Source organism: Ischnura elegans, chromosome 3 (genome assembly GCF_921293095.1).
Source record: "Ischnura elegans chromosome 3, ioIscEleg1.1, whole genome shotgun sequence".
Lineage (NCBI taxonomy): Eukaryota > Metazoa > Arthropoda > Insecta > Odonata > Coenagrionidae > Ischnura > Ischnura elegans.
In genome coordinates this window covers 15,684,025-15,696,404 of record NC_060248.1, presented here as the reverse complement: position 1 = coordinate 15,696,404, position 12,380 = coordinate 15,684,025, and the positions used below count along the sequence as shown (strand labels likewise).

At 38.4% G+C, this 12,380-nt stretch overlaps 2 protein-coding genes across 2 annotated transcripts; both read right to left on the bottom strand.

Moving 5' to 3' along the window:
- Window positions 1-9,073: 9,073 nt before the first annotated feature.
- Window positions 9,074-10,449, bottom strand: LOC124155486 (jerky protein homolog-like). The gene is made up of 2 exons (XM_046529328.1): window positions 9,542-10,449; window positions 9,074-9,182 (listed from the first exon to the last, which is right to left on the bottom strand). Exon 1 carries the CDS (start codon window positions 10,221-10,223, stop codon window positions 9,561-9,563), a length of 663 nt encoding a protein of 220 aa, XP_046385284.1. The 5' UTR covers window positions 10,224-10,449; the 3' UTR covers window positions 9,074-9,182; window positions 9,542-9,560.
- A 5-nt stretch (window positions 10,450-10,454) lies between these two features.
- On the bottom strand, window positions 10,455-11,255 carry LOC124154920 (jerky protein homolog). Its single transcript, XM_046528694.1, has one exon. It carries the CDS (start codon window positions 11,253-11,255, stop codon window positions 10,455-10,457), a length of 801 nt encoding a protein of 266 aa, XP_046384650.1.
- Window positions 11,256-12,380: the final 1,125 nt, after the last annotated feature.

The following is a 12,380-nucleotide window of genomic DNA, read 5'->3' as shown; positions in this document are numbered from 1 at the left end:
TCAAAAACAGACAAATAAATTAATAATTCTCCTGGAACTCACTTTGCCATTATGGATTCTATCTTATGCATGTCCGTGCGATAGCATTTATTGCTGTACTCATAGATTGATGGGTTTTCAGCCACAAGACTGCATTTACCTGTACGTAAATACCCCATAGTTGGGATGTACGCTGACTTGCCCCTGTTATATTCTCAATTCACTTGTACAACTAAACGGTAGCCTTTGAATCGCAGAATTTGATGGACTCGATTCGCAATTGTCTCCTGGTTATCTCACTCCCAGGCATGATTGCATTAAACGATCGAAATAAGTCAATTATGTAAAAACCAAGTGATTTCCATATTTTCCAGGGTATCAGCATCAAAAAATGTCGTGTCACCGGGCCGCTTTGCCCTGCCTGAACATAGACCTTATCTTGGGACATTATGGCCTGATTAAGATAATTGGCGAGAGGCAAGTAGATGCAAATGAAATATATGGGACATGTAAGACGGATGTGAAAGATACGAAATTGGTTGGTGTGAAAAGATTGGCTGCTATGATAATTGAGGAGAGAGATGCTTTAAACAATCTAAGGATTATTGGCCAGTGATAATGATACTAAATTTAATAAAATTAATTGTGTCCACTACATAAAGTACAGCCACTTACATAAAGTCCACTATACATATAGAGTATAAAGGAACAAGACTGTTAATAATCTCAAGTATACAATATTACTTAAATTTGATTTTATTTATTTATAAAATTGTCCACATACAGCATAGTTTGCCATTTTATAGTGGCACAGTGTAAAAAACATAAAAAGCACAAACACAATCAAACATAATAAATTTAAATAAATAACAATACATTGAGTAAATTTATTGACCTTGTGTGTTTCTATTAAGGTAGGAAAGAGCGCGGTTTGTAAAGGAGTGGTTTGGAAAGGAGAACGGGTCAATGTGATCTGGAAGGGAATTTATGAGGGAAGAGAGGAGGGAGAGGGTGGAACGTTTGGTTAGTGATAATCTGGGAATGGGCACATGGAGGAGCGAATGTGTTCGGGTGGGTGTGCATGGAACTTTAAAAGTTAGATTGGAGACGAGATCGGGACAGTCTATGGCACATTTTAAAATGCTATGTATTAGTTTCAAATCGGATTTGAGGATTAAATTTTGATTATTAGATATAGAGAGAGTGTGCAAAACAGTATCAGCGGACATATTACGAAGATGAGGGGCTCTGCACATAACTATATTAGTGAACAAATGTGTCACACTTTTAAGAGCCAGAATATTTGATGGGGCTGAGATTGTCCAAATGGGGGAGCAATACTTTATGATAAGAACGACAATAGTTGAAAAATATGCGCGTAATACTATTGGGTCTACAATTTCTGAGAAGTGGTAGAGGAGGCCAACGAGGGACATAAGTTTTTAATTTTTTTAATATGCTCAGAGTAATTTAATTTTTGATCCATTAAAAAACCTAAGTCTTTGATGGTGGAGACTCGTCTGAATGAAAGGGAGTTTAAACTATACCTGAAATCATAAGGTGACTTTTTTAGCGAAATTGAAATTATGTTGCATTTATTAGCATTCAGGCCGAGTTTCCAGGTGTTGCACCACTCTGAAACCTTGCTCAATACATCCTGTAGGTTATGGCAGTCTTCGACATTGTTAATTTGCTTAAAAGTTTTGCAGTCATCTGCGTAAAAAAGGGTATGGGCTTGAGAGGTCTGCACGAGGGAGGCCAGATCGTCAATGAAAAGATTAAATAAATATGGTCCGAGAACACTTCCCTGAGGTACTTCGGATGTTGTGGGTAACCATTGAGATGAGCAGCCAGGAAGAATTATCACAATCTGGAATCTATTGTTGAGGAAAGAGTCTACTAGGTTTAGAAAAATTCCATGCAGGTAAAAATGATGAGAGAGTTTGTAAAGGAGGAGAGAGTGGTCTAGAGAGTCGAAGGCTTTCAAGAAATCTAAGAATATTGCATCAAGTTGAGCTTTATTGGAGATGGAAACGACTGCATGATGCTGGAAAAGAGCCAAGTTGGTCAGGCAGGAGCGTCCCAGAAGGAAACCATGCTGATTATTTGATAAAAAAGGAGAAGTGAAGTAGTAGAGCCTGTTGAGAATAATCCTTTCACAACCTGAAGATAGTATTGGAAGTAACAATATAGGGCGGTAGTTTGAGACTTCATCTTTAGGGCCATTTTTATGCATGGGAATGATGTTTGTTTGGGAGGGGAAGGTGCCGAGGGAAAGGTGCCAATGGTTCAGTTGAGAACCCATGAGGCTCAATGGATGAGAGAGGGAGGGAGGAGGCACAGTGTCTAATTAGTTTGGGGCTCAAACCATCGGGACCAGGGGCACGATAGAGAGGGATTTTGCAGAGATACTCGAATGCTTCTCTGGGATCTGTGATAATGTTAGATAGACAATGGTCACGAATTGGCATGGGGAAGGGATCAATTTTATAAGAGAGAGAGTAGATGAAGGAGCTAACCAATCTGTACAGAATTTATTGAATAAGTTTGGCCTATCTGGGCCCCCAGCCTCGACATTGATTTGCATTCTCTCACCAGATAGAATGCACAACATACCCAATTCACTCAAATACCTACAGTTGTGGACTTCCTACAGTTAAATAATAATCTATCCCAAATTTTGATGAAATTATGATTTTATCAACCAATTTAGGGTGTAAAGTCCATTACTATTTCAGAACCGCATCAGATAACCACACTGCGAGGATTATATGAGGAGATAGCGATAAGGAATTCACCCAGATTTGAACCAACGACCGCGTATTGTGTTTGAGAGAAGAGGCCGACAGATAATGCCACTTATGCGCCTGGAAAGCTTGGTAGGGTGGTAAGAAATCCGGCGCCGGCTATATCCTGCTTTTAAAGAAAGCCACCAAGGGCCCAAAATCTCAACGTCCCATACGACGGGTGGAATACTGTACTTGCAGCTCCATGCACACAGCTTACAAGAGGCAAACGATCTTTGACGGGAAAACTTCAGTCACGACCCATGTTTAAACACGGACATTCTGAATGAGTTTCCAACACAAAACCCCAGACTATGTATTCAATATAACTAGACACTAATACTGTAAATCCGGCATACTACCAATTAGCTCACTATAAAACCTATTATATGCAATAGGTTTTTTTAAATAATCTAATAGCCATTTTTTAAAAGCATCTTTCATATTGAAAAATGTAAAATAACGAAATGAGAAACTTAAATGATAACAACTGATGAAAGAGAAAAACTTTTGATTGGAAAATTTTTGGAAATAAAAACACTCATATCAGACGAATTGTCAAAGAAAAATAATTTATAGTGAAACTAAGTAATAAGTAACAAACTATATAAATACGAATCATAAATTAAATACTATGTAATGATTCTGAAGGCCTTTAACGTTATGAAACCTAGCCGGAAAGTCATGTGAATACGGTGGTCTGGGGTGTTCCGGGGGCAGTGACCTAGCCAGGAATTTCCTTCGGGGGGGAGGGGAAACCAAGGGGGAAAATTTTTGAAAAACTATCTTTGAGCTATCTTTACTTGTATCGTAATGAAAAATAATCAAGTCATGTGATAGGTTTAGGAAAGTTTTATATAAAATGATTATAAACAAGGCATTATTATTATATATATTATTATATATACAAGGCAATGCCATCTTACGATATGAAGGAGTTACAAATGTAGTTCTGCCCTGTTAGGTAATGCGGGCGGCCACGTAAGAGGGGGGCGTGCTCCCCCTTCGCCCCCCATATATATACGTATGCCACTGTCATGGCATTACTTGTATTCTGTATCACCGACGGTGGAATGGATTGATTACTTTGTTTCTCGTTCAACTTTCCCCTGGCAATAATATCCAATTTGCAAGCCGGAAATCAGTGTACGAAATAAGCAACTTTGGTGAACATTGATAAAGAAACTTTGTACAACGCTCCATCACCAAAAACTCTGTACTTTGTATTCAAGTTTGAGTCTCTGAAATATATACCTGACATAAGGAGGAATCTGCGCTTTAAAGACTTTTCAACCGTCTCTTCTGTAAATACTTTTTTGTTACCTTTGTTGCACACCTCTTGCTATATAAGTCAAGAAAACAGCATAGGGGCTCCCATTTACCGCTGAGAAGAGAAGACGTACCTTAGTGATGGAGCAGAGGTGAAACAAATCTGAAATAGCTCTAACATCAGCGCTGTCAGCAGAAAAAATTCAAGACAAATTTTATGAACAATTGTTAAAAATGTTAGTACATTCTTCGTACCTACAAATCGAAGTGATTTATGAAGTGTTTGGAATATTGCTTCTCTCAGGTCACCGTCTACTTAGTTGATGGCTTTATCGGAGGTCATCTCCAGACTGCACCATCGAAATACTTTCTCAGTCAATGTGAAGGAACAGGTTTGAAGAAATGTTAAGGTTTCTGCATCTGGCAGATAATTATTATTATGGGAAGAATGATGGCAAGGATAGGCTATACAAAGTTCAACCTTAGTTTGAGGTTTTGAACTAGACTTTCAAAATTGTAAGCGCTGGAGAATACTGTTTGGTGGATGAATCAATCAACCTCTACTATGGTAGATATGGCTGCAAGCAATGTATTAGAGGGAAATGAGCAAGGTTATGGTTAAAATTATGGTGTATTTTCGAATCAAATCAACCTTTATCATGCTGTAGCCAACCTTCATAGAACAGATCTTGGTCAAGGAGATGTACTTTTAGGACTAGTGGATGAGTGAAAATTACCACCAGGTACAAACATATTTGCTGACAACTTATTCATATCAGAATTGATTACTATTAGCATACATAAAAAAATGAAAACTCCTGTTTGTTATTCTGTTTCCGAAATGCCAGTGGCGATCGCGGACTACAATTCTCACATGGGTGGAGTGGACATGTGTGATCAATTCCTGGCAAATTACCAGACAACAATCAGGAATAAAAATGGTGGTTCAAATATTTCAGATGAGACTTGGATGTATCAAGTCTCATGAGGAGTTGTTCAGGGATGGTTATGGTATAAAAAACTTTGATACAGTATCACAGTGCTGTAAAATTTCGAAATGCAAATGTAAATTGTTCATATGATAATACCATAATAATACTCAAAATTATATTATTTGATGCATAATAATTCAAATTCAAGTAGGTATTAAAAACTACTGATGAAGGCATGGGTAATGAATTGTATAGCAAAAACGTACATAAATACAATTAAATGATAATTTGCATATTTGACCCCTTAAGTGCCCAGATGTATCTTAAGATACGTGTAGGATTAAGTACTATGCAAATGTTAGAGATTTTTTAAAATATTTTTTCCCGCATCAGGTATGATGCCTAATCATAATTTATGCAAAAAAAGTAAAATTTTTTGAAAAAAATCTTCTGGGCATTAATGGGTGAATAAAAATACCAATTTAATGCAATAAAATATATACTATGAAAAGGGAGAATTTCACAGCTTATTAAATTTCAAAATGTATTATGGCTATGTTATCTATTTAGTGAAATTGTTCCTTAAAACTGCACTGAAATCAAAATAAAACCTCTAAAATAAGCTTTTCGAATGACCCTTCCAAAATAAGAATCAGGTTATCTTCCATCTTCTGCCACAGTGGCTTAGCTAGAATATGCTTTGGGGGGATGAAGGGAGGTTAGTGGGGGAGTTGTTTTGATTTTCTGTTGATTGAATAGTGAAAATTTTTGAAAAATAAAATGCCTGAGAATTCATTTCACATCATTTTAGGACTAAAAATTAAACTTAATCTAGATGCAGTCTCAGGTTCCATACTAGACTTCTAAATAATATTTTGATTCCTCAAAGGCTTTAGGGGGGATACATTCCCCCTTTCCCCCATAGTTATGCCACTGTTCTGACACATTTCCTTTACATACTTTTATATCATCTTCTTACAATTAGTATGTTGTAAAAAAAGCATGTAATGAAAACATAGCATTTTATAATCGAGAAAAACGTGTTTGGCTCAATTAATCTGTGCCTTCCTTATAAAAATACACTTTACGATTGACTCAAGCGTTGTGGGAGCCCCTTTAGCTCGTGGCCCTTGCCTATTGCCAACCTCTGGCAAGCCCCTGGATGACGCATTTAAAAAGTCAATCAACTAATATCGATGATAAAAATATTCCTACACTCCATGAAATGTGCAAATAAGATGTCGCCAGGCTAAATTACGAGTGAAGCTCTTATGCTACGCTACGCTGAAATTTTTGCAGACTTTGATTGTAGTTCAAGTTCCCAGCTGTTTTACAACTGAGAGGTTCTGCACTTTTCATGGTTTCAAATGATTAATTTTATCGGTCTGATGATGGCATAGTGTCGTAAGCTAGATTAAGTGGGGTGGGAATATGGGAAGGGATAACGGCAGTCTTGGGGACTTTGTGTTTAGCGGATGGTGATGGGGTATAGTCCCAAAGGGATGTTAGGAGTTCATTGTTCATAGCAGGGAATGAGGGATTTCTCGATTTGGGGAAGTTGTGATTTCAAAAGGCAAATGAGAGGAGTTAGTTTTAAGACTTTTCTAATGTTTTTGTTTGGCATAATCCAGGGTGCTCTGACCATTCTTCTAACTATGGTATTTTCTGTTGATTGAATAGTGAAGCTCTTTAATAAAAGGGCGCTCCCATACCTCTCTCTCTCTCTCTCTCCAAATGAAGCCAACGAGGAAAATTATTTAATAATGACCTAAGAAATTATTCCAAAGGTCAAAAATGAATTATCAGTATACGCTAATGCACCATGAACTATAATGGCAGTATGGCATAATCGATCATCTTATGTAATAAATGAACATGAAATCTTCAGTCGTCAAAACTTGACTAGAAGAGCATCAACTGGCCATTCAACTGGGTTACTCAACAAAGTTCACCGCAGCTGAACACGAAGCAACAGGACACGCAATCGATTTTGATAAATCTAGAATCGTCGCGAAGGCGGAATATTTCAAAACCTAGACTCAACCGTGAAGCCATCGAAAGATATAAAGACAAAATAATTTCACAGAGACAACGAATTAATTACCTGAAATACATGGAACCCAGTCATCCACTACATTTATCAAGCTTGCCACTCCAGTCCTTATTTCATTTTTCATAAGTTTCATGTAAGTGGTAAGAAACGTTAAAACAATAAACATTCTTCCTCATTCAGCTACACTATATTTAAAATTAAAAACGCAACAAGGTACAGCCCACATTTCTTATGCTGGTGTCGTCATTATATATCTCTGATAAATTTAATAGTTCACGTGCACCTGATGAGACAAGGTAATAATTTCCAATTAGAGGACCATCTTGTTGCTCCATTAAAATAATAGCCAAACCCTAGCTTTAAAGCAGTGCTTTATGTTATGTACAAATACCTACAGATTTCTTGGATAATAGTTTTATTTATTTTCTTCGTATTTATTCTGCTTGGGAAAGTTGAGACCACCTACAGTATCGTGAGGAACCACTTCAATTAAAGGCAGGTAAGATGTCTTACCCAAAGGCTTAAAATGGAAGACCAATGATTGAAAACGAAGACCAAGTGAAGAGATGAAAAGAGCATCTGGAATAGTTGTTCAAACTGAAAGAGCATAAGAATGAATGCTATTCAAAAGGAAAATAAAGTTGATAAAGATGACTGGAGAGACCCAATTTCAAGATCGGAATTTGATGCGGTAGTAGGTCGCTTGTGATTAGTTAAACATCTAGAATTGACGATATTCCAGCAGGGCTGATGGAAAATGCAGGGAAAAACACATTAAACTGGCTGCATAAAATCACTAGTGGACAAGCAACAATGAACCTCGCTAGTCCCATCAGGGTGACTGGAGGTGGGTATTCGCTCCATAATAGCTCGTGACGTCATCAACTTTTCTATCAAAGTGCCGACACCATCGATTTTTCGTCGGTTATAGCTCAAGAAGTGGGCACGTGATGGGGCGTAAACGGATAAATAGAGAGTTAATTCATTAAGATAGACGATAAAAGAAAGTCCAAAAAATGCCCTATTTGTCTATATTATATATGTGCTAAAATTAATACTATTCACTCCAGCTGAGAAATAAGTCAAAGTAGTAAATGTTTACATAACAGGCGAAGGGATAAAGTATTCAATAGGTGAGATACCAATAAGTCAAGTAATTAACTATGTAAAATGACGAGGCATTATCATTACCTAATGCTCTCATGTAATTGTTTTTAACATGCTCGAAATTATTGTGAAGATATAAAACATCTTACTGCATCTGGTTTTTTGGGGTAGCTACCTTACCCTACAAAGAATATATAAATATAATTAATAACATACCATCATAGGTGGACCTAGAGGGGGGGCACGGGGGCTCGTGCCCCCCCAGACCCTTAAAAAATATGCAATATTTTTAATACAGTCCCATAATCATTGCCTTCGCTTTGTATTACGAAGTATCCTTGTGCCACCTAGAACAAAATCCTAGATGCAGTAATGCTTGTGACACCCCCCCGCCAGAAATAAATCCTGGATCCGCCCCTGTTTACCATTACATGTATAAATATGTACTTCAGAAAATTCCTCTGTGAGGTGTAAAACACAAAAATGTCCCAGGTTGGGCGCACACAGTAAAATACACACTTAACGATGAAAATAAATAAATTTTCAGGGGCACCTACCACCTTCCTCAGAGGTAGGAATGATTTTTATTAAATTTTCTTGTACTCTGTGTGCCCACCCTGGAATATTATATGTATAAATATTCTTATATAGTATATCTTATATGTATAAAGATATGTATAAGAATGTAATATTATATGTATATATATACAGTAGAAGATCGATAATCCGGAATGCGTGGGACCAGACCCTTTCCGGATTAAAGATATTTCCGGTAAATAGATCTGTTCCCTGGATGCAGGCAACACTGCAATACGGAAAATATTTTTTTCCGGAACGTGCATTGGCATCAACAGAAATGATGTATTGCTGAGTAAGGGATCAAGAAAAACTCAATAAAATTCATGATGAAAGGCGTGAGAATCTTGGATATTTATTGAATATATATTATGGTGAGAATCTTGGATATCTATTTGCCATCTGTGATTAAAAAAAGGTTCAAAACATTTGAAAATATTCTTCGTCCGTAAATCGCAGAGGTACTCTTGATAAGGCCAACTGTAAATGAAATAAATATGGCAAATAATATTTTTACAATCCGACTGGAATATCAATATTTTGCCTCTCCGTATTTTTCAACATGCAGCTATCGCAAATTCCATGTCGTTTTCACGACTACTAGCATACATTTATCGGTAATTATCAAATCCTCCGATCGGAGGTAATCCCACTTCGAGTACGTTACCGTAAATAACAATCGAATTTGAATGTTAATTCTTCAATTTAATATTAATAGTCGCAGCTAATCTTTTAAGGGCGGAAAACGCGAGTATTTTGGAAAATCTACTTGGCATTAACTTCATAAACAACGCGTTCCCTAGCGGCATGAATCCCGAAAAATTGAAAAAATTGCTTACCATTACGTCCATTGGATATTTATTTGCCATGGGTGGAGTGGCACGCAGTATCTGTGGCAGCAACATCCGCGCACTTGGTTGTTGGTGCGTTCTTCATGAGGTCGGTAAGTTTGACCTGTTTCCAGCGGCTGCGTCTCTCTTGTATTAAATTGTTTTTCAACCTATGCATGTGTAATACCTCCATATCGTTGGAAGAAGAGGGCCTCTGCTCCAAGTACTTTATGAGTTTTTCTGCATAAGTGATTGCGTCCGACGTAGTAATTTTCTCCTCATCAGAGCTGCAGTCACTGTCGGTCACGTCTTCATCAACTGTCGAACCCGTGACTGCATCCATTATCTCTCCATCGGTCAAGCTTTGGTACACTGGGGCATTATTGTCGCAGGCATTCCATTCTTTTAGATCTTCATCACTTATGTCGGCATCCAGCTCTTTCACAAAATTTATAAAATGAGAAACGGGATCATTCGACGGACCCTGGAAGCCATCAAATTCTGGTATGTCGTCAGTTTCCTCACAGCGGTTTTGAAAATCCGGCAGCAAATTACTCCAACATCTTTTCAAAACCTGGGGAGTAACCTTATCCCACGCTTCGGCAATACACCATACTGCATTTTTAAGGGTAAATTCCTTCTTAAATTCTTCATAGGAGAAAGCAGTGTCACGGTTGATGATATTTTTCATAACTTCACTTCGATAGTGACACTTAAGGCTATTTATTATCCCCTGATCAAGTGGCTGGATTAGAGCAGTACAGTTCGGCGGCAAAAAAGACACTATAACATTCTCCTCGACGAGAGTTTCTGCTGGAGGATGAGCAGGGCAGTTGTCCAACAACAATAAAATTTTTGCATTTTCAGGCAGTCCAAGAGCCTTGAAATTTTTTCGGACCTCTTTGACAAAGTTAGTATGAAACTATTCCTTAAATAATTCTTGCGTAATCCAAGCTCGCTTATTGGCTCTGTAAATCACAGGAAACTGGTGTATACCCTTAAATACGCGTGGTTTTGCACTTTTACCGATGACCATGAGCTTGCATTTATGGCTCCCGGCAGCATTGGAACAGGCTGCGATGGTGACCCTTTCCATTGATTCTTTCGCTCCGCTCGCAGTCTTTTCATCGCGGCAAACGAACGTATTTCGGGGAAGACAGCGCCAGAACAATCCAGTCTCGTCCATGTTGTAAATCTGATCCGGTGAAAGATTATGTTCATCCACCAACTTTGCCAGCTCATTGACGTAATCTTCCGCAGCATCGTGATCTGCTGACAGTTTTTCTCCGGTAACCTTCAGATATCGAATGCCATGGCGCTGTTTAAATTTTTGTAGCCACCCTGTCGTATATTCGCACGGTGACGTGATTTGTAATTCCTTGTGGAAATATTTAGCTTTTTCCATTATTATTCCTCCGGAAATTGGAACTCCTTCACTTCGTCGCTGCCGGAACCATTCGTATACCACCTTATCCACTTCATTGTTACTCGGCCCCCGTATATTTCTTCTTTTGGAAATTCCGGCCAACGAGTCAGACTCCGAAACGAACTGCAAAAGTTTTTCTCTCTGTCCCTTAATGTCATAAATGGTCGATTGCCCGACACCATACTCCTCACGAAGCTTTAACACACTAACACCTCGATCCAATTTTTTCAATAACTCCACTTTTTGTTGAAGGGAGAGAGTTTTCCTCTTTCTCTTGGATCCGATCGCTGCTTCCATGACCAATAGAGATGAAAATCAATCTATTGCAGGGTTATTCACTTAACGACACAAACTGCACAACGCTATCTGATGGCAAACGCCTTGTTACTGAAGCTGAAAAGAACTGACAACGAGACCCACGGAGTTACATTATGTTGCGAGAACTATTTCACGTGACCGACAAGGCGTGTCATTGGGACATTGTGAGTCATTTTTGACCTGCGGCGAATACAATGTCTTTGGGAGAAGGGTGGAGTGGTGCAGTCGACGTTTTCGACCAGTCCGCATGACTCATAGGGAGAGTCTTAGGGCCTCGCGGCGGGGGTCGCCCGCCCAACGACCAACTCGAGAATGCAATGCATGGTGGCCTTTCATTTTTCTCTTGGATTTAATTATCGCAATCTCAGGTTCAACCGCGGGTCATTAGGAAGGGTTAAATATGTTTTGAGAACATCTACTTGTGAAAAGGGATTGCCATATCCAATATTAAAACTACTAAAGGGCTCCCGCGATTGAAGCAACTGGTAATTTCGCTCGTAGATTTTCAAAAAAGGCAAATTTCTGATCGGAAAATAGTGCTTTCACCAGGGAATATGCCAGCTGAAAAAATGTGTTTTAAGCAATACGTTGATTCTCACTGCTGCAAAATGAGCGCATGCAGATTAAAGACGTCGATAGAATTCCTCTTCCTGACGGTCGGAGCTCATTGAGTGAAAAAGAAGGCAATCGTAAGAAAATAAGCAGTTATCATTCATGTTCCTTACAGTTTTATTTTAACTGCAAATCTCCTCGGATTAATTTGAAGTAATTTTGGGCGTGCGGCGCGCACAATGTAAACTTCAATCCACTTTCATCCCTCTACTGAAGTCCGGAAAGTTCGAGGAATATACATGGTACGTTGATTCCGTGAAATCTTTTGCGCGAAATCACTACATCTAGGGATCCCGGATCACGAAATGAAATATTTTACAGAAAATAACGGAAAATTAGTTGACTATATCTCTTGGGATTAGCGAGAAGACAGCCAGGCTCTGAGACGGCGATTTAACCACTTAGATAGCCATATTTTCGGCGATGCAACTTAAAAAATAGAAATTTTGAAAAACTCCGGGAAAACCTTCCGTTGTTTAGATCATTCCGTTA